Consider the following 22,203-nt stretch of genomic DNA (forward strand, 5'->3'; position numbering starts at 1 on the left):
TTAAAATTAAAAAAAAATTTTAAAACTAATGTAATTACAATAAAAATTATGTGTTTATTTTTTAGGTGATCTACTGAAATGAGGTTTGAAACATCATCTTGTTATTGAATGGTTTTCTGTGCTTTCTAACTTTTAGTTAGGAAATTTTTATCATGGAAGAAACCGTTGAGTTAAATGATTCAGTGTTGCCAAACAATAATGATCCAGAGTTTCCAAACAATAATGATCCAGAGTTTCCATACAATAATAATCCAGAGTTGCCAAACAATAATGATTCACAATCAAATTTAATTTCCCAGGTATTTTATTGTTAGTAAAAAATTGTGTCATCTTTTTTAACACTATGAAATTTTATTACTAACCTAATACCACTCAAAAAATTGTTTTATCTTGTATAACTCTGGGTACATCTTTTAATTTTAATGGATCACTGGTACTTTACGGTTCTCAAAAAAAATTTAAACTGGAAATACAAGATAGAATTAGTGAGGGCTCTAAAGTATAAAAAAAAGTCACCTAAGACTGTAAAGTATAAGAGAGAATAGCTACATTTGCAAGGTACTTGAGTGAGTTAGCTAGGACCACAAGGTACTTGATAAAACAACTTAGGACTGCAAACTACCGGAGAAAATTCGCTAATACTGTACAATAAGAAAGTTTTTCTGAAAACCGCAACGTATAAGTGAATTCCCTAATGTAACAATAATTTACTGGTTTACTTAGAATAAATTGTTAACGACATTTTGTATTAACTTCAACTTTACAGAACTTGCAAGCGGAACCTTTTAGTTTAAATGTTTCTGGCGGTGAATTTGCTGAAATTTCGAGGAATTTGCCTCCAAGTAAGTTGTTTGTTAGTTTAATGTGAGTGGGTTTGCCCGACTATAGAAACCAGACCAAGTCCTAATTTATATATAGACTTAACAAAACATTATTTTGCGCAACGTATTAGCAAAACCGGCAGCATGGCGTAGTGGTAAGAACACTTGCTACACCACCATTAGGTTGTGGGTTCATTTCCCACTGATTTCATGATGTAGCGCCTTTGAGTCAGGCGATATGAACGGTATGAACTTTTTATGAACTTTTGCTGAGCCAGCACTTAATCAGCAGCTTAATTACTGGGCAATTATAATCTATATTATATCCCAAACTGGTAAAGATAACTCGAGACCGGGTTAGAGTAACTGATGTTAGTTTATGTTTAGGTTGCGCATTTAACCTTCTCACATTGAGAATAAATATAATACAACTGTAGCTTTTTATCATTGAAATTTATTTTATTAAAGATGCAGTGGTACACTTACATAGCCCACAAATCAACATAATTCGTGATTTTCACCAAAATGAGATCACCAAAAATATCACTTACCATGAAAATAAGCAATATGGTGGAGTACTAATGCCTGGGGCTTCAGTATATGATTCTGAATTTTATAAAACAGGTATTTTTACCAAATCCTTTTACCTTTAAACAAGTTAGTAGTATAGCTCAAATATTGAATAAATAAATCTTGTTAAGTTGGCATAATAAAACAGTTAGTTTTATCATAAGTTAAATTACTCTTTAACAAGTTATTAACCTAACATTGTTAAACTATGTTTTATTTCTGTTCATTTATTTATAAATCAATATTTAATGTGATCTAAGATTACCTATGGTTTGCAAAGCCTGTGTTTAACAGGTAAGCGTGCAGTTAACTATTATAATGGTAATAAGATGTTGCCTATTAAATGTAATGTATTTTACTTATATTTTTTTGTACGAAAGGCGTATTAATATTTTATAGTATTTTATGGCCAAAAAATTACCATAATAAACAAATACAAACTCCACACCATTTAGCAAACCTGTGTTTATACAGCCATGAATACCATCGGTTTGGTATGATACTTCGGTCTTTTAATACGGTAAGTCTTGTAATTAAGTTTTTTTGTTATTACAAAGGCTAAGCAAGAATTTTAAACCCCAATTTTGTTGTGAAGCCAAACCATTTCACCAGGAAATAGTTGTTGCTGTTTATTATTTCTTTTTTTATGCTTCAAAACAACCCGCACTATCAAGCTGTATCCTTATTAGAAAAATAAAACCAAAAAAATCTGAGTCAGATATCCTACCAATCTCCCGTGGCATGAAATTTTATTACTGTTTATTTTTTTCTTGGATCTCTTCGCGTACCAGCAGACCATGGTTTGCACACCGGCACCACACTTAAAGTAGCACTGGTCTACCTGTCACCTTTGATATATCAGGGTCATGTAACAATTAAGAAAGATTAATTCTAAATGAAAGGTTAAGTACAGAAACTTATAAAGTTAAAAAAATATTTTAATTTTTTTTTAAGTAATCGAAAAAAATTTATCTACCACATTAAAACTGTTGCGTTCAGTTTAATTCTTTCAAATACGTGAGTTAGCGAAAATAGAAGAGAGTTGGTTCGCAACCTGTTTCGGAATGCAATTAACGCTCCATGTAAAAGGGCTTATTGTCGTCACTTGGAGAAGCAGTGGGCATAGGTTCATGCAGTTAACCCATGTTTGGTTTGTTAGGTTTATTAAACCATGTGGGAGGAGAGTTTACCTCATAAGGCGACTGCGATTATCCACTTTTAGTTTGTGTTTTTGCGACAATCTAATTTTATACACTAAATCGTTTATTCGCTGGATAACTGTAAATGGGCCTTGCCAGGGTTTGGATAACGATATTTCTTTTTTTGTATAGGCTGATAAAGCCAAACTAAATCGCCTTCATTTAGGGGATCAGCTATGGCTTACGGTTGTAAAACCGTTTTTGTGATATGTTGAAATTTGCAATTTTTGGCTGGCAAAGTCGTGAGCAGAATCCACTGCTATTTGGTGTTGTTTAACGTATTCAATTATTGAGTAGTGGGTGTTGTCTTTGTTTTAACTACGCTAATTGATTTTAAAATTTCTTTAAATAAAAAATACTTGAAGTAGGAGCCTTGATCAGAAAAGAGTTCGCAAAGACCTCCAAGTCATGTAAAAAGTTGCAAAGTTAAAACATTCCGCCACAGTTTTTGCTTTCTGGTCAGGTATGGAATTAGCCTCTGGCCACTTAGAAAAAAAGTCCATAGCTAGAAAAAAAGTCCATAGCAAGTATGTAGCGATTCCCTTTTGTGGTACAAAGCAATGGCACGTCGATTGCAACTGGTTCATTGGATATCCAACCGTGTGTATCTTCAGTGGAAATTTCGTTTTTTTTATTGGACCCTTTCGAGAAGCACACAGTTCACAAGTTTTGCACAATGTGCTAATATCTGTTTTACCGCCACACCAGTAGTAATTGCGACTATGTCCGTCAAATGTTTTATTTATGCTAAAATGTCCGGTAGAAGGCGCCTCATGCATTAATTTATTAATTGCTTGGCACATTTTTTTTGGTACAAGTAATTAAAAATGACAGTTTCTTACATCTGCACTTTCTTATTTCTGACATAATTCTTTATTTTGCAAAACTAGCGATTCTTATTGAAAGTAATATGATATAGCCACTTGACCTTATGGTGAAATTATGTTCTGTTGTGCCTTCAACAATTCTTGTTGCACTGTTGGTGTTGATTCCGAATCAGGTTCCGTCGTTGTTGCCACGTTAACCTTGATTATTTCTTCCTGATTTTTTTCAACTTTACTACACGATTTACCATGATTCACCACAAGGACGCCGTGATAACGCATCAGTATTGTTATGTTTTAGACCTACATGGTGAACAATTTTAAAATCATACTGCTATAAAGGCCCTTCCTGCGAGCCATTTAGCAGTTAAGTTTTTTAAAGTTAAGTAACTCCTGTAAAGATCTGTGATCTGTACGAATCGTCACAGGTGTTACAAAAACATAAAAATGAAATTTTTTCATTGCCTTTACAATTGCAGCTAATTCTTTTCGTGTCGTACAATAATTCTGTTCTGCTTTTGAAAACGGCTCGGTGAAATATTCTATAACACCCTAAGTTCCATCATCTTGAAACTGACTCGGTACCCATTGCGTAGTTACTTGCATTGGCATCTATGATATATTGACCCTTTTTTGATTAAAATTGCAATATGGGTGCGAAAATCAATAAAGTTTTTAAATCACGAAAAAGCTTGCTTACAATTGCTTTACCATATATACCTCACATTTTTTTCTAATAACTTATGTAGAGACAATATCGGCAAATCCACAAATAAACTTTCAGTAGTAGGAGCATAAACCCATACAACTTTGAATTTCTTTAACAGTCTTTGGTTGCGGCCATTCCTTGATTGCTTCTATTTTCTTGGTTGGCGTTGAAACTCCTTTTCTTGATATCACATAGCCAGATACTTCACATTTTGTCGTAAAAGTGCATTCTTCTTGGGGTTCAATAACAGATTGGCGTTTGATAAACAATTAAAAACTTCTTTCATATTATCATAGAGGCTTTTAAAAGTGCGACCATGAACTAAGATGTCATCTAAATACACGATTCATTCACTACATTTTAAAAGCACCCGGCCACTAAACATTCAAAAATGCTGTTTTTTTGCTTCAGGCTTAAATTTTTAATCCCATGCTTGGTCATATCAGTTATTGCTAGATAGTTGTATTTTCTTATGTAATCTTGTATTAAATTTCTGCATATTTGTTTTTGGGCCTAATTTAATTCCAATGTACAAATCTCATTTATTTTATAAGTCTCTTCCGAGTCTGAAAACATCCCATGGGATGATATAAAAACGGGTTGCGCCAGTTGAGCTTTCTTTGTATTTAGCAAATTTAACTGCACTAAATCATTGTTATTATTATCTGCAGGGTAGTCATATCTTGCCAAGAAGTCCAGGTCAAGTCGCCAATTTTTTAATTTTTTTTTATTTTGGTTTTTCGTGCATTAACGACAGTGAATAATAAGATATATAACAAATATTACATCAATGCAACGGGAAAAAATGACAAAATCAATTTAATGACTCAAAACATGCCACAAAGTTTAATATTAACATAAAGATTTTAAGTATGTTATGGCATGGTCACCAAACCCAGTGTTGCAAATAAGGACATTTTATTTGTAAAATCTACTACTGAGTTAAAAATTTACGTTGCAGCAACCATACACAGAAATTTTATGATTTTTAACTCCACGCAACGCAAATTTTAAAGTTTCTAGTTCAACTTTATCAAGTTTGTCAAATACCCTTTTATTTAGCAATGTCACATCAGCTCCTGTATCTAGCAGCATTTTTAAAAGCATGTCTTTGCATTTGACATTACAATACAGTTCATTTAAGCATTGTGTTGACGTTAAACTAATATTGGCAATGTTCGAAGCGTAGTTGGTGGTAGTTGAATTTTGTCTTCTCAATTCGACTACCGTCTGTTTTCCGCTTGTTGCGCGTTACAATTTACAGTCTGATGAGTAAATATCCCAAATTTTCCTTAAAGCATTTATAAACACGCTTACTTTAAGTGCCTCCCAGTCATATTCTTTTCAGTCATCGTACACTCAACACCGTCCAACCAATGAATTAATTTTCTCTGCCAAATTTATCAAACTTTCTTTTCTAGATGAACTCTGGTATGCAATGTCGAAACAGAGTCAGGTATCTTTATTTCAAATTTCTGCTTTAACTTTTCTTTTAAGATAGTGTATTGGGTTTGAAGTTCGAGTTGTCACCACGCTAAAGGCTGTATCGGTTTTAGTCAGGTATCTTTATTCCAAATTTCTGCTTTAACTTTTCTTTTAAGATAGTGTATTGGGTTTGAAGTTCGAGTTGTCACCACGCTAAAGGCTGTAAAGTTAGCCATGAAATCTTCATTTTTACTTCATTTATTTCATCAGCGATGGTGGGATCCGCAACTACTATTTATTTCAATATCTGTTATTCAGTCTCTTTTTGAAATTCATCGCCGCTGTGTAGTTTTATTAACTTATTCTTTCACAAGGAATGCGATTTCTTTTCCCCATTTCTTGTGAGGTTTAAACGATATTACTCCTGATGAGTTCTAGCTATCTGCATCCGACATAACAATTTGCGTTTCAAAAGGGTTTTTTAAAAAGTGGTTTTTAATCTTGAATTACAGCCAATTTTTTTGTTCATCATAACAGTCTGCGTGTTTTAATATAAGAATGCTAGCACAGATCAAAAAGCTGAGCCACTAACTTTAAAACCTTTAAGTTTATTGTTTTGATATTTTACGAAGTATTTAAAAATTAAAACTAAATCCCATATTAACAAAAGTATTACCATTGAAGGTTTGACTTCGAATGAAAATGTACAGCCAAGATCCACTGCATCAAATCAGGTTTTCACTTTTATTTATGGATTAATTTTTATTTATGGATTTTTGTAAAATAAAAGTGCAAAGTATTAAAATTTTAACCACTTAATACAGGAATTAAGTTGTAATACTTAATTTTTATTTTGTTTTTAATTTTGTTCATAGGAACAACCTGGAGAATCAGAAACACCAGTTAAACTTCCACATGAGGTTGATCCAGAACCAAGAAGAAGACAAAATAGGGGTAAATTTAATAAAACAAAATTGTGTTTATTGTATGGGAGTGTTTTTGATTAAATAGGGGTAGATTTAATAAAATTAAATCATGTTTATTATATGTAAGTGTATTAAATATTTATATTAGATATAAGAAGGCTGACTTTAATATTTAAATAAACTTTAACATAGAATAATAATGTATTGGGTTTATTTAAAAGTCAGTATCATTAGCACCAACTTAATTACACTTTGAGATAAAGGCAGTTGGGATTTAACCCAGAACCTCATGTTGTAATGTCCAATATCATAACCACCGAACTTTGTTATTGGATTAGTAAACAAAGCGTGTTAAACCAGTTTGTGCAGTAGTTCAGGCACTTGGTATCACAACCTAAAGTTTCCTGTCTGATTTCTATGTTAATTGTTTTTGAGTAAGATTTTTTTTTGTATATATCTTTATCCTCGATGTAGGAGGGTCGAATGCGCAACCTAACTATAAAGTAACATCAGTTACTCAGACCTAGTCTTGAGTTGCCTTTAGCAGTTTGAGATATAATATAGATTAAAATTGCACGGTAATTATGCTGCTGATTTAAGTGATGGCTCAGCAGGAGTTTATACTGTTTATAACTCCTTACTCAATTGCACTGGATGAGAGCAGTGAGGATTGAGCCCACAACCTCATTGTGGTGTAGAAAGTGTTTTTACCACTACACCACGCTGCCGGTTAAAGATGCCTTAAACAATACTCACTTAACCTAAAGTCTAAGTTTTATTTGTAATATTGTTTTGTAATACCAGCAATTTCGTGGTTTATATAAAAACTTGGTATTTTATTTCAATATTTTTTACATTAAAGGTTCTACTTTGAACGAAAATGTACAGTCAAGATCCTCTGCTTCAAATCAGGTTTTAACACTAAAATTATTAATAAAAATTTTGTTATATAAACAAACAAGAACAAAGAATAAATACTGTTTATGGTAATTTCTAATACTTAATTTTTATTTTGTAATAAGTTTTGTTTAAAGGAACAACTTGAAGAATCACAAACTTCAGTAAAACTTCTACATGAAGTTGATCCAGAACCTAGAAGAAGACAAAATGAGGGTAAATTTAACCTTTATGTGTTAATATTTACATTTTATATACTACTATTTTATGTACTACCGCCTTGCATTTTTAATATGTACTACTACTACTATGCATACTGAAATTCAACTTTTTTGCGCAACAGCTAATGAAATGCGCGAATGAAATTTACTCATTATAAGATCCTAAAAGTTATTGTTATTAAATGTCCTATAGTAACCTACATTTACCTAGGGTCATGTTGATGTGATTTAATTAGTATAAAACTGGTTTAAAATTAGCTTTGTTAATAATACATATATAAAATATACACGAGTGTTTTATTATCACCTAAACCATTTTCGATTGATTTTCTTTTTTTAATATATTTGTAAAAAACGATTCGCTAATTTAAAAAAATGATTTGCTTTTAGCGAATAGTACCCCTGTTACTTTGTTCCCTGTTTATATTATTGCTTCATAATATCAGTAGTATATATGACACAGAACTATAACCCAGTTTAATTTGCATTGAAGGTTTCACTTCAAATGAAAATGTACAACCAAGATCCTCTGCTTTAAATAAGGTTTTAAATTTAAATGTATGAATAAATATAAGCGTGTTTTCAATAAAATACATGAAGTTGATAAAAGTTTTAATATTTGTTTATTAATAATTTTAACATTTAATAACTGTTTGTTTTAAAGGAACATTTTGAGGTATTGCAAACTCCAGCAAAAACTTACCAAAAAGAATTTCCAGAACCAATAGGAAGACAAAAAGAGAGTAAGTTTAAGCAATTTTTACACAATCTAAATAACTTTGAAGTGCAGGTGTTGGTTATTTCTTAATTTAAATACATTAAGGCTGTTGTCGCGAATTTGTTAAAGCAACTTTTGTTACTTGTCGCATTGTTGCGTATTTGTTAAAGCAACTTTAGTTACTTGTCGCGTTGTCGCGTATTTGTTAAAGCAACTTTTATCACTTGTCGCGTATTTGTTAAGCAACTTTTGTTACTTGTCGCGTATTTGTTAAGCAACTTTTGTTACTTGTTGCGTTGTCGCGTATTTGTTAAAGCAACTTTTGTTACTTGCAGCGTTGTCGCGTATTTGTTAAAGCAACTTTTATTACTTGTCGTATATTTGTTAAAGCAACTTTTGTTACTTGTCGCGTATTTGTTAAGCAACTTTTGTTACTTGTTGCGTTGTCATGTATTTGTTAAAGCAACTTTTGTTACTTGTCGCGTATTTGTTAAGCAACTTTTGTTACTTGTCGCGCATTTGTTAAGCAACTTTTGTTACTTGTTGTGTTGTCGCGTATTTGTTAAAGCAACTTTTGATACTTGTCGCGTTTTTGTTAAGCAACTTTTGTTACTTGTCACGTTGTCGCGTATTTGTTAAAGCAACTTTTGTTACTTGTCTCCAGTTTAAATTAATTTTTCATTTTAGTTAATTTCAATTTTATTAAAAAAGATGCTACAAGCAATACTTTTTCTATTAACAGGTTAATTATTAAACACTATTAAAAATACAATATCAGACCATCTTGTCTATTCATACTTAGGTTGGTTATAGTGGTGATCAATTCTAAAATGTGTTTGTTTGTTAAAATAAAACACGTCTTGGTGGAAATTGATTTATCAAAATTTTTAAATTAAGTAGCCACTGTAAAGATCCGTGATCTGTACGAATCGTCACAGGTGTTACAAAAACATAAAAATTAAATTTTTCCATTGCCTTTTCGTGTCGTACAATAATTCTGTTCTGCTTTTGAAAACGTCTCGGTAAAATATTTTATAACACCCTAAGTTCTATCAGCTTGGGGCTGACTCAATACGGTACCCATGGTGTAGTTACTTGCATCGGCATCTATGATATATTGACCCTTTTCTGATGAAAATTGCAATATGGGTGCGGAAATTAATTAATGTTTAAATCACGAAAAGCTTGCCCACAATCGCTTTACCATATATACCTTGCATTTTTTTCTAATAACTCATGTAGAGAAAATATCTGCAAATCCAAGAATAAACTTTCAGTAGTAGGAGCATAAACCTATAAAACTTTGAATTTTATTAACAGTCTTTGGTTGGGGCCATTTCTTGATTGCTTCTATTTTCTTGGTTGCCATTGAAACTCCTTTTCTTGATATCACATGCCCAGATACTTCACATTTTGTCGTAAAAGTGCACATTTCTTGGGGTTTGCTGCCAAACAATTAGAATGTTGCTGCTAAACAATTAGAAATTTTCTTTATACTATCACAGAGGCTTTCAAAAGTGCGACCATGAACTAAGATGTCATCTAAATACATGATGCATTTACCATGAGGTACATCTAAAAGCACCTGATCTATTAAACGTTCAAAAGTGCTAGGGCTGCCACACAACTCAAATGGCATATCGTTAAAGTGATACAGTCCCTTGCCTGTTAGAAATGCTGTTTTTTCTTTGTCTTCAGGCTTAACAATTACTTGCCAGTAACCACTTGTAAATCAAGTGTCGAAATACAACATGAACTTTTTACCGAATCTAATATGCTGTCGATTCCCGGTAAGGGGTAGAAATCCTTTTTTGTCACAGAATTTAGTTTTCTGTAATCTACACAAAAACGAGTAGAACCATCTTCTTATGTACCAGCACTATAGTTGAGCACCACTGTTTGACTGTAAAATAATTTTTTCCTTAAGCTTTTGTTTGATCAGTCTATCAGATTCCAGTTGTTGAGCATGCGGCAGTTGCCTTGGTCTTTGTTTTATAGGCCTAGCGCCTCCATTGTTAATCCCATGCTTTGTCATATCAGTAATTGCTGAATAGTTGTATTTTCTTATATTAAATCTTATATTAAATTTACGCATATTTGTTTTCGGGCGTGATTTAATTCCATTGTACAAATCTTAATCATTTTATAAGTCTTTTTTGAGTCTGGAAACACCCCATCGGACGATATAATAATGGGTTGCGCCAGTTGAGCTTTCTTCTTATTTGGCAAATTTAACTGCACTGAATCATTATTAAGCTGCAGGGTAATCATATCAATGCCACAACAATATCTTGCCAAGAAGTCCAAGCCAAATATACCATCCTTGCCAATGTCGCAAATAGGGACATTTTATTTGTAAAATCTATTACCGAGTTGAAAATTTACATTACAGCTACCATACATAGAAATTTTATGATTTCCAACTCCATGCAACGCAAATTTTGAAAGTTCTAGTTCATCTTTATCAAGTTTTTCAAATACCCTTTTATTTAGCAATGTCACATAAGCTCCTGTATCTAGCAGCTTTTTTAAAAGCACATCTTTGCATTTAACATTACAATACATTCCATTTAAGCATTGTGTTGACGTTAATATTGGCAATGTTCGAAGCGTAGTTGTTGGTAGTTGAATTTTTCCTCCTCAATTTGACTACTGTCTGTTTTCCGCTTGTTGCGCGTTACGATTTACGGTCAGGTTGTTTTGACCTTTGTAGTATTGGCATCTTTCATTTCCATAACTACTTTCACCTAGTTTTATGAATTGGTTGGCATGTGATGTACGAACAAGTTTTTGAGACAAGTAAATATTTCAATTTTTCTTTAAAGCATTTATAAACACGTTTACTTTAAGTGCCTCCAAATCATATTCTTTTGCGTCATTGTCCGCTCGACACTGTCTAACCAATGAATTAATTTCCTCTGCCAAATTTACCAAACTTTCTTTTCTACGACGAACTCTGGTATGCAATGCCGAAACAGAGTCAGGAATCTTTAATTCAAATTTCTGCTTTAACTTATCTTTCAGGATAGCATATTTGGAACAAAGTTCGAGTCGAAAACTTTAAATAATACAATAAGTAACAATCCAGATCCAGCATTAAATATTACAATAGGTAATAATCCAGTCTAAAACTACATAGTCAAATCAAGTATTTAACTAAAACAAAAGGAAAAGGTGAACAACTTAAATACAGAACACAAGTAAAAAGCAAGGCTACAAGACTTACACCACATTGCACCAATACGAAAATTAAGATAAGAACTGTAACGATTTTTGCCTGATATTCTTTTGTATAAAAAGCCGTATTTATATTTTATTGTATTTTATTGCGTAAGACTACAAACAACCGTCCACAAACTCGTAACACGAATACTACTCAATACATTCCAATTGAACAGTTAAACCAACAAGTCACGTGATACAGAACACATGATAATGATAATGTGTAAAGATAAGACTCCAGGTGTAAACACGTGACATAGAATACATAAGACTTAAGAGTAAACATCAATACGGCGGATTTGTTACATTCTTCCCCTCCCAATAGAAAGAAAACATGTAATAAAAAGAAATACCGAATACACGATATATTAACTAAGTTCACACAAACGTGATATGCTCACAACCATCGATATATATTGACACTTTGGTTTTCTAGTACGATATGTATGGTCATTAAGTTTTTTCATAATAACAAAGGCATTACAAGTATCTCTTTGTGATAGTTTATTCCCATTGACTTTGCAAAGACAAACCCTCTCTCCTGGAAATGGATACCTTAATTCTTCATTTTTTTATTTCTTTTTTCTTTGCAACCCATACATCTCTTACTGAGTTTGATGACGTCAGATTTTAAAGATATTCAATAAAAACGGTGTCTTAATATCTTAAGTGTAGACATAACATCTTTATGGCCTTTGTGTGCATCTGTTAAAATGGTTTCCTGCAATGATGTTGGAACCACCATTTGTAAGTGGGACTTAGAACCGGAAACTGATTCCCATTTTCTAAACAGTATGTCATTCTCGATCACTAACGAAAATAGTTGTTCATCATATTTTGTTGAACCTACTTTAAGGTTCGATCAGAACAAAGAAAACGTTTCACCTGTACTATTTCAGGGTCTTTTAATTGAGCCTGGGCAATTTTCTCTTCAATAAAATCATTGTTTTTTGACTCTGACAACGAACAAACATGAACAATTTCTTTATCTTTTACAAGATTCTTTTTAGGAGTGACAGCTTTAGGCTGTTGAGTTGCATTTAAATCAGCAGAAAAATTGAGTTTTGTTAGACTGGGAATGGGAATTGGATCAAAAGCGCAAGGCAATTTAGAAAGACCCGAGCTTGAAATATCGTTTGATAACTTGTTTATGCTTATTTCCGCTCGGTACAGTTGTTCATAAAGTTGTCCCGTTTCTAACGCCTTTTCGGTTGTTGTTGGGGGCGTGTAAAAGATTGCAGAATGCAATTCATTGTTGTATTTAATTGCATTCAAGAAACAATTTAATTTAAGTTTTTTAAGTTCTTCAATACTAGAGTTGTAATATATTGGACATTGCCGAATCATATCGGAAATGTCGCTTGCGAGTGCTTCTAAGGACTCGCTATCTTTTCTTTTTCTGCTGTGAAGCTCCGTTAATCGGTTTAACTTTGGGGCAAAACCTTTTTTGCAATTTGTCTTTTAATACTACCACCAATGTACGATCGCTTCCAGATAAATTGGTTACAATGCTTGCAGCTTTACCGTACAAACTAAGTGCAAGTCTATATCGGCTTTCTCTGGCATTCCAATTATAGGCCTTGGATATAAGATCAAATTTTATAAGATATTCTTCGATGTCGGTGTCGCCGGTGTATTTCTCTAAATCTTGACTAGATGTTAAAAGCTCTGTTGATTGGCACATAGTTTTTAAACAAAGTTCTTTTTTTAGGGAGGCCAGTTCTTTTTTGATTGCTTGTAATTCGTTTTCAACTATGTGCTCTATTTCAATAGACAAAGATGATCTTAGATAATGGTCCATTTTGTTGAATAATACTCAACAACATGGGTCTAACGATTGTTTTTCTTCTTTCTGCAATTTCTCTATTAAATTCACTTTAGCTTCAAAAGTTCGGGATCCCGGCAGGATCTCCAATTGTAACGATTTTGCCTAATATTCTTTTGTATGAAAAGCCGTATTTATATTTTATAGTATTTTATTGCGGTAGATTACAAACAACCATCCACAAACTCGTAACACGAATACTATCTTAATACAATACAATAAAACAGTTAAAGCAACACGTCACGTGATACAGACCACATGATAATGATAAGGTGTAAAGAAGAGACTTCAGGTGTAAACACGTGACATAGAATAGATAAGACTTAAGAGTAAACAACATTATGGCGGATTCGTTACACTTACATTAAAGTTACAAAACTTCCTAAAAACAAAGATAACAAACAAGTAAAGGTGGAAACATGTGATCGCTGTAATAGATAACAACGGTCTATATTTGTTACAATAGTTATTTCTGCTAAACTAAAAAATAATCAGCAGGTCACTTATCTGGTAGTATTATCTGTTCATTAATGTTTATTTTGTTATAGTTAATAAAGATTATGCTGTTTATGGTTATGCCGGTATTTTGTATTCAACTTTTAATATAATAAATGTATTATATTATTGTGTTGTAACACAAGCAGTCTATAGAAAAATTGTGTTTTAACCCAATGTTATTTAAATTAAAGGTTCAAATGAAAATGAACAAACAAGATCATCTTCTTCAAATCAGGTTTTGACTTTAAAATTGTTCTTAAGATTTTGGGATATTTACTCAAGTAAAAATTAAACACTGATATTGATTGGGTTATAAGACCTTGTTCAACAATAAATATGACTGGTAATTATTAGAAATCTTTGGAGTTACCAAAGTTTTACTGTTTTTAAAGAAGCAACCTGAAAAATCACAAACTCCAGATCCACATGAGGTTGATCCAGAACCAAGAAGAAGACAAAATGAAGGTAAGTTTTGTTTATTTTATGGAAGTGTTTGTGATATTTTTTAAAGATCCTTGCTTGGTATGATCTATCTATGATAATATAAATATATCATCTGGTCAATAACATTATATAATTCTAAACACTGATTTAGTTTGGGTATAGTAACTGTAGAATTAGGCTGTAAAGTTAACTTTTAACAATGATTATAATGTTTAATTGTCACTAATCTTATTATTAACATAAAAAATGTTGGTTGTTGTAAAATATTTATTACCATTTGAAACTAACTTTTCAGGTTTTAATGTAATTATAGGTAGGCACAGCTAACCTAAAAAGTAACTTTGCTAAATGGTTATTTGTTACAAAACTTATTAACTTGTTATCACTGCTTAGTTATTGATAACTGTTAAGAATATATTTTGTATGTTTATTTTGTGTTATCTTTTGTGGATTAAAAGTTTTTCTTGTAGTAACTTTATGTTAAGTTATGCCTTTGGTTATGTATGCTATTGTAGTTCTCTTCTATTTGGTTCAGTGATTTTTTTCCTTTCTCTATTAGGTTCTCTTTTGTGTTTTGTGTTTAACAATTAGTTCATTGTAGTTTGTGCTTGCTAGGGGTTAGACCTATTTTTATTAGTGCATGCAAATATGTTTTGTTATTTAACTAATGCATGTTATTTAAATTCTATTTGAATAAGGAATAAGTAATAAGAAATAAATAATCTGGTTTTTCAATGGTAGCAGAGGATGGTTACTGAAATATAGAAATGTCATCAGTATCCAGAAAATCTCCTCCCAAGTTTGGGGAGGAAACCAGCTATAGTGCATGGAGGAAAAAGATTGACATGTGGCAGCTAATTACTCCAGTAGATAAAAAAGAACAAGGAATAGTTGTTCTTTTGGAAGCCTAAGAGGGGAATCAAAAGGCTGAAAAAGATGAGAAAGAACTTAGTACTATACAGTTACATGCAACCGATGGTCGAGAAAAAATTCTTGTTAAATTAGATTCTGCTTTCAAAAGTGAAAAAGTAGATGATGCGTATGGTTCTTATCAGGCATTTAATGATTACGTAAAACCTGAACATTTATCTATGAGTGATTACATTCTGGAATTCGAACATTTGTACCATAAAATGTCTTCAAATGAAATGGTTTTACCTGATTCTGTGTTAGGATTTAAATTAATTGATGGAGCCAATTTAAATGACAATGAACGAAGGTTGGTTTTAACAATGGCTAGCGATCTGAAATTTGTTAGTATTAAGTCTGCACTGAAATGAATATTCGAAAATTTATATCAATCTACTTCTACTATGGCAATAAAGCAAGAAGCCTTTTACTCTAAAGAAAGATTTCGAAATCGAAATTATCTTTCAAAGTAACCAAGGTATAACTTTGACACAGAAATCATATGTCGATAGTCTCAAACAAATACAGATTAATTTAAACCATTTAACCACAAATGAGGACACAATAACATCAGCAGAAAGGGATGAATTGCGTTCAAAGATAGGACAACTTCTATGGTTAAGTGGACAGACTAGACCTGATGTTAGTTTTGACGTCTGTATGTTGTCGACTAATTTTGAAGATGCAAAAATCAAAGATTTAATTGCTTGCAACAAAGTTATAAGAAATGTTCAATCTAAAGAACTGTTTTTAACCTTTAGGAATTTGAGAGATACTAAAGATCTTAAAATTGTGGTGTATACAGATGCAGCTTTTGCAAACCTAAGAAATGGAGGAAGTCAATGAGGTTATTTGATTTTTCTTGTTGGTAAAGACCATGCTTGTAATCTGTTGAGCTGGCAATCGAAAAGAATTCGGTGTGTTACAAGAAATACTCTGGCTGCAGAAACCCTAGCTCTTTCAGATGGAATTGAAGCAGCATTATTTATAAATGCTTTGTTTTCTGAATTATATTTTGGAGAAGTTAAGTTTGACAAATTACCGATTGTAGGAATTACAGATAATCATTCATTATATGATGCTGTTTATTCCACAAAAAGTGTTATTGATAAAAGACTTCGTATTGATGTTGGATCACTTCGAGAAATGATTGCAAGAAAAGAAGTTAACGAAATCAAGTGGGTTAATACCAAAGACCAACTTGCTGACTGTTTGACAAAGCATGGGGTGCATGGCATGCTATTAAGTTCAGTGATACAAAAGGGAATGCTTTCTTTTATTTAAAAAAAAAAATAGTGAGTTTGTTAAGAATATATTTTGTATGTTTATTTTGTGTTATCTTTTGTAGATTGAAAGTTTTTTTTGTAGTAACTTAATGTTAAGTTATGCCTTTGGTTATGTATGCTATTGTAGTTCTCTTATTTGGTTCAGTGATTTTTTCCCTTTCTCTATTAGGTTCTCTTTTGTGTTTTGTGTTTAACAATTAGTTCATTGTAGTTTGTGCTTGCTAGGGGTTAGACCTATTTTTATTAGTGCATGCAACCTTATATGTTTTGTTATTTAATTAATGCATGTTATTTAAATTCTATTTGAATAAGGAATAAGTAATAAGAAATAAATAATCTGGTTTTTCAATAACCATTAATGTTAAAATTTAATTAAAACAAACAAAAAACATCTTTATTTTTATAAATACAATAATTTAGACCATAGTTGAAATTTTAACTAAACAATCGAAATTTTAAAAATTTCTAAAGCTGACTTGATTGGCTAATGCTGACGGCCAGTTGGCAGTTACATCTGTTGTTTAAAAATGACATCGTTTAAACCCAATAAATGGCAATATTTAAATTAACTAGTATCAAATTATTGCAATGTACAACCACCTTCATATAAGAATGCCAGACACTTCGGACCCTTCGGCCAATATTTTTTTTTTCAAAACAGCGGGGATTTTGCATTTTAATTATTGAGAGAAATTTTATTTTCGCGTAGTTATATAAACTTTTTTAGACAGTATTTGAAACAAAATAAGCAGTAAGTTAATATTTTTTTTAATAATAATATGCAAGAACATGTTATCTTTCTTTACGTGTGTCAATTTTTTAATTTTACAAACTAAAACCTAAAAAAACTAATTTTGAAAGCGCGCGCTTTTAGGTGACACAAGACAATGCATTATGATATCACGTCTTTTGCGAAATGAGGGTCGTCTTTCTAAACGATATTTGAAGAAAATAGATCAATAATTAATCATTTTTTACACTAAGGAATGTGCATAAATATGCTATTAGTTATTTTAAAAATTACGCCTTTTAAAATTACGTTTTCAAGATAAAAATCTTTAAAAATTAAATAATTCTAAAAACTAACATATATATTTATTTTAACAACCGGTTAAAACTTTTTTAACTATTGTACTTTTTTTAAAATATCGGTAAAGCATGATCCTGCGTTAAAGGTATACGCGAGCTTCACGCTGCAGGTTCCCCTCAGTTTAGTGAAAAATTTCGCGGGCCAAAAGCGATTCATCGTAAAGTTTTGCAGGCCAAAAGCACCCGTCTTTAATTTCGTTTTAAAAAAAGGTTTTTAAAACAAAATTTGAAAAAAAATAAATATTCCAAAAACCAACATATGTCATTAACGTAACAACCAATAAAAACTTTTATATATAAGGTACTTTGTGCAAAATTTTTTTTTGAATATCGGTAAAATATGGTCTTATGCTGAGTTTATACACGGGAATTTCATCGCCGACTCCCCGCCGTTTTTTTTGCAGGACAAATTTTATGGCAACTCTTTAAACGTTTTATTCTTTGTGTTTAAGTATATAAATTTATATACATTAACACGGGCAATAACTAATAGCATATTTATGCATATTCCTTAGTGTAAAAAATGATTAATTATTGATTTATTTTCTTCAAATATCGTTTAAAAAGACGACCCCCATTTCGCAAAATACGTGATATCATAATGCATCGTCTTGTGTCACCTAAAAGCGCGCTTTTAAAATTAGTTTTTTAAAGGTTTTAGTTAGAAAGATAACATGTTGTTGCACATGATTATTAAAAAAAAGATTAATTTACCGCTTATTTTGTTTCAAATACTGTCTAAAAAACTGTATATAACTACGCGAAAATAAAATTTTTCACGGTAATTAAAATGCAAAATCCCCGCTGTTTTGAAAAAAAATTTTGGCCGGAGTGTCCGGGGGCCGAAGTGTCTGGTTACCGCGATATAATACCACCTGTAAGAAACATTGTTTTAGTTTAAAATAATTTACTTTAAAAGGTTCTACTTCTAATGAAAATGTACAACCGAGATCCTCCGCTTCAAATCAGGTTTTAAGTTTAAAGTTGTCAATAAATATAAACATGTTTAAACTAAATAACAGTGTTTAAATATTGTTTGTGATAATTAATAAGATTTTGGACTTAGTTTGAATAATAAATATAACTGGTAATCATTACAAAATCTTTATAGTTACATAACCAAAGTTTTACTGTTTATAAAGAAGCAACCTGAAGAAATACAAACTCTAGATCCACATGAGGTTGATCCAAAACCAAGAAGAAGACAAAATGAAGGTAAATTTAAATCTTGTTTGTTATATGAAAGTGTTTTTGGTATATGTTTAATCTTGCATTAAATGCAAATGTCTCAATTAAGTGTGGCAAAAAATAAAACCTAATAATATAACCACTGGTATCAATACATAAAGTCTCGTGTTTGATTCCTACTGTTTCCATGTCAAAAAGTTTTTAAATAAGATGTTACAAGCAATACTGTAACATATCAATTTAATGCATATAATAATATAATTGCCCGTTAATTAAGCTGCTGATTAAGTATTGGCTCAGCAGAAGTTCACACTGTTTATAGCGTCTTACTCAAGGGCACATCGGCAAGGGAGACATGGGGATTGAACCCAGAACCTTATGTGGTGTAGGAAATGTTCTGACCACTACACCACGCTGCCAATCTTTTTTAAACAAATTAAAAAGCACAAATATAAAATATAACAGATTATCAAAAAAGAAACAAGGAACAAACAAGACACCGAGTATTACTCGCTGTGAAAAATAAAAATTTAAAATTTGTGTCACAGCCCCTTTCCTCTTTTAAACAAATTTGTTAATTTCAAACAACACAAATTGGTATAAACACAAAAATACTGTTTATAAATTTGACTTTTGTAATCAGCCTCAACGTTAACAAAATCCTTTATATACTTTGTGAAAACTTTGCCCATCGCATAACACAGTCATTAATTAATTGTTCACACTCTTTATAAACCAAGGGCTAGTGGTTCAATTTTAATGTAAATTCTACACCATACAAACCTCTTTTAAATGGGCCAAATCCTGGATAAACACTATACGTAAGAACTAATCACCTATTACTACTACAATAAATTATATTAAATAAACTGATTCAGCACATGTGTGCACCTGAATTGTATAAAGAGTTACGCAATGCGAGTACGGTTTGACTTTTGTGCATTGCCCTGAGTACGGATCGATTGGCAACCACAATAGTTATTCTATAATAAATATTTAAAACGAATAATAATCTAAAACTGTGTTGTTCTAGGTTATTCTTTATGTGAACAACTTTCTGAACTATGTTTTGAGCAAGCTAGTAGTTTTGCCTATGAATTCTGCTCTCCCATCCAGTTAGACAAACAATTAGAATTTGTTGAGTTAGAACTTGCTGAATATCCTTCCACTGATATTAAAGATTTAGATTCAGTTGATCACTTTCATACCAGAAAGGAACAATTTGAAAGAATGTCCAAGTTAACTCAACCTGGCAAACACTATGGCACAAAGATTAAGGTGAATGAAGTATATGAATTAGCAAAAAGAAATGCTGAAGCAGCAGCTGAACGAAAATTCAACAAAGAGCCAAGAAATGAAGCTGAACGACTGGAATTAGACAAGAAAAAAATAGACTTTACTAAAATACATTCTAAAGTCGTGGCTCTTATTGGGCACGCAGGGACTGGCAAATCAACTTTTATTAAAATTCTGATCCAGGAAATTTTTTCTGAAAATAGCGACTTTCTTCAAAATATAAAATTTATATTCAGCATTATTTTGCGATCAGTTGATTTTCGTAGGGAAATGTCAATTTTCAGGTTTCTTGTTGCAAATTCATCTATAGTTTGGGATAAGCCAGAGTCTACTGAAGTAGAATCATTTAATTGCATTAAAAACAGTTCTGACACTATCCTCATCTTTGATGGACTCGATGAAGCTGATAGTACTACTTTATGGAAAGCACCCAAAAACTTGGTATCTAAAAATGGCTCTGCTGAAGATTTTTTAAAAAACATTTTTAATGGAAAGTTATTTCCCAATGCTTATAAGTTTATCACTTCTCGACCAAGGCAAATGTATGAGTGGCATCTTTCTTGCAGACCTATCTCATTGTTAAAACTACTTGGTTTCAATAAGGAAGCACAAGAAAACATTTGCAGGCAAATATGTGGGGAAAATTCATCTAAAGTCTTGGCCTACTTACAAGATCATCCAGATATTGATGCTTACAATTATGTTCCTGTCAACTGCATTCTATCCATGCACTGCATTAATCAAGCAATTTTGTCCGGCTCTAAGGTTAATCTAAAAACTATGACAAATGTTATGCTCGCTTCTTTATTGCATTATATGAGGTCAGATCATTTTCCTGACAACACAGACATTCTTGAGAACGAATTTAAAGGTCTAGCTTGTCTTGCATGGAATGGGTTTGAGCAGAAAAAAATTATTTTTGATCAAAAAGACATTAAAAAGGCTGGAATTACCAATGAAATGCTTAAAACCTTTCTTAACACTTTTGTTTATGATTCTTCAAACATGAAAGTCAAGATTTTAGAAGGAGACAAACGAAGCAACTTCAGTCATCTAACCTGGCAAGAACTGTTTGCTGCTATGTATTTATTCTTATGGGCAAGTCTGGATAAATTTCAAGAATGTGTTCCTAAGTTTTCCACGAGTCGATGGGAAGTAGTCACAAAATTTCTGTTTGGGTTTTACAGTTCCAAGGATTTGTCTGCATTTCAATCTGGTTCTTCAACAACTTATGATGAAAAACAAGGTGTTCTGAAAACATATGCTCAAAATTTGTGTAAAAAAATTGATTCTTCAACCCTGGTTGAACTTAGCAGTTATTTGTATGAATCCAACCATGATGACCTCAACCAGTCTGTTCTAAGTCTTTTACCTGATCATTTAGATCTTAAGTTTCAACAAACTTTGTTGCCGAGTGACTACATCCATCTTGAATACTTGTTTGAACAACTGACCAAACCTCTTTCTTTAAAGATGAAGTTAGGAGTAGGTGACCACTCTCAACTGCCTAGTATCTTTAAAGGTTTAAAAGTTAAGGTAAGCAAAAACATTATTGTTATTTTGAATATAATGCCCAGGTGAAATTTAAACAGGAATTTACACAAAGTAGATAAAATCACCAAAATTTATAGATTTGTATTCAATATTATTTTAATAATTCTATTGTTATAATAAAACTTTTTGTTTGAATTAGTAATTTGCAATTTTGTAAAAAGTAAAATGATAACAATGCTCATATTGTTTAACAATGGTCCATTGTTGAGATACAATCCCTCATTTTGAACTTTCTCCTAATTACATTATTCAATAAATAAAAGTTTTAATAAATTTTTGAAAGCAAAACTCAACATGTTTTACCTTAATACAGAATAAATTTAAAATAATAAATAAAAAATGTTTAATAATTAAATTCAACAAGTAATGTTTCTTTAAGTAACAGTAAACAATTAAGTTTGGCACAATAACATGTAGATGAAATGAAATAGATCTAATATGTCGGTTGAAACTCACTTAATTGCTTATTTTATCAACAAGTTGGATTATATAACTTGGTTCTAAATTAACGTATATTTTGTTGTTGTTGTTAAATTATATTTAAATTTTTATTAATTTTGGTGGTGTAGTTAGTCTGTCTTA

General features: G+C 31.5%; 1 protein-coding gene across 8 annotated transcripts in view; it reads left to right on the top strand.

Moving 5' to 3' along the window:
- The window catches only part of LOC145755412 (NACHT, LRR and PYD domains-containing protein 3-like), an 86,433-nt gene that overhangs the window by 53,209 nt on the left and 11,021 nt on the right, over window positions 1–22,203 (top strand). For 5 of the 8 annotated variants that reach the window (XR_014284200.1, XM_082571643.1, XM_082571642.1 and 2 more), the window contains 14 exons: window positions 66–299; window positions 767–842; window positions 1,290–1,445; window positions 6,233–6,282; window positions 6,424–6,502; window positions 7,337–7,386; window positions 7,509–7,587; window positions 8,086–8,135; window positions 8,257–8,335; window positions 14,047–14,090; window positions 14,248–14,320; window positions 18,503–18,552; window positions 18,726–18,798; window positions 19,805–21,603. Coding sequence is in view for 7 of the 8 variants with exons in the window: in XM_082571643.1 (XP_082427769.1) it covers window positions 153–299; window positions 767–842; window positions 1,290–1,445; window positions 6,233–6,282; window positions 6,424–6,502; window positions 7,337–7,386; window positions 7,509–7,587; window positions 8,086–8,135; window positions 8,257–8,335; window positions 14,047–14,090; window positions 14,248–14,320; window positions 18,503–18,552; window positions 18,726–18,798; window positions 19,805–21,603 (2,805 nt within the window). In the remaining variant the exon portion in view is untranslated. The remainder of the gene's footprint in view (window positions 1–65; window positions 300–766; window positions 843–1,289; window positions 1,446–6,232; window positions 6,283–6,423; window positions 6,503–7,336; window positions 7,387–7,508; window positions 7,588–8,085; window positions 8,136–8,256; window positions 8,336–14,046; window positions 14,091–14,247; window positions 14,321–18,502; window positions 18,553–18,725; window positions 18,799–19,804; window positions 21,604–22,203) is intronic. The other 3 variants (XM_082571647.1, XM_082571646.1, XM_082571645.1) reach the window with 3 other exon arrangements.

Source organism: Corella eumyota, chromosome 6 (assembly GCF_963082875.1).
Source record: "Corella eumyota chromosome 6, kaCorEumy4.1, whole genome shotgun sequence".
NCBI lineage: Eukaryota > Metazoa > Chordata > Ascidiacea > Phlebobranchia > Corellidae > Corella > Corella eumyota.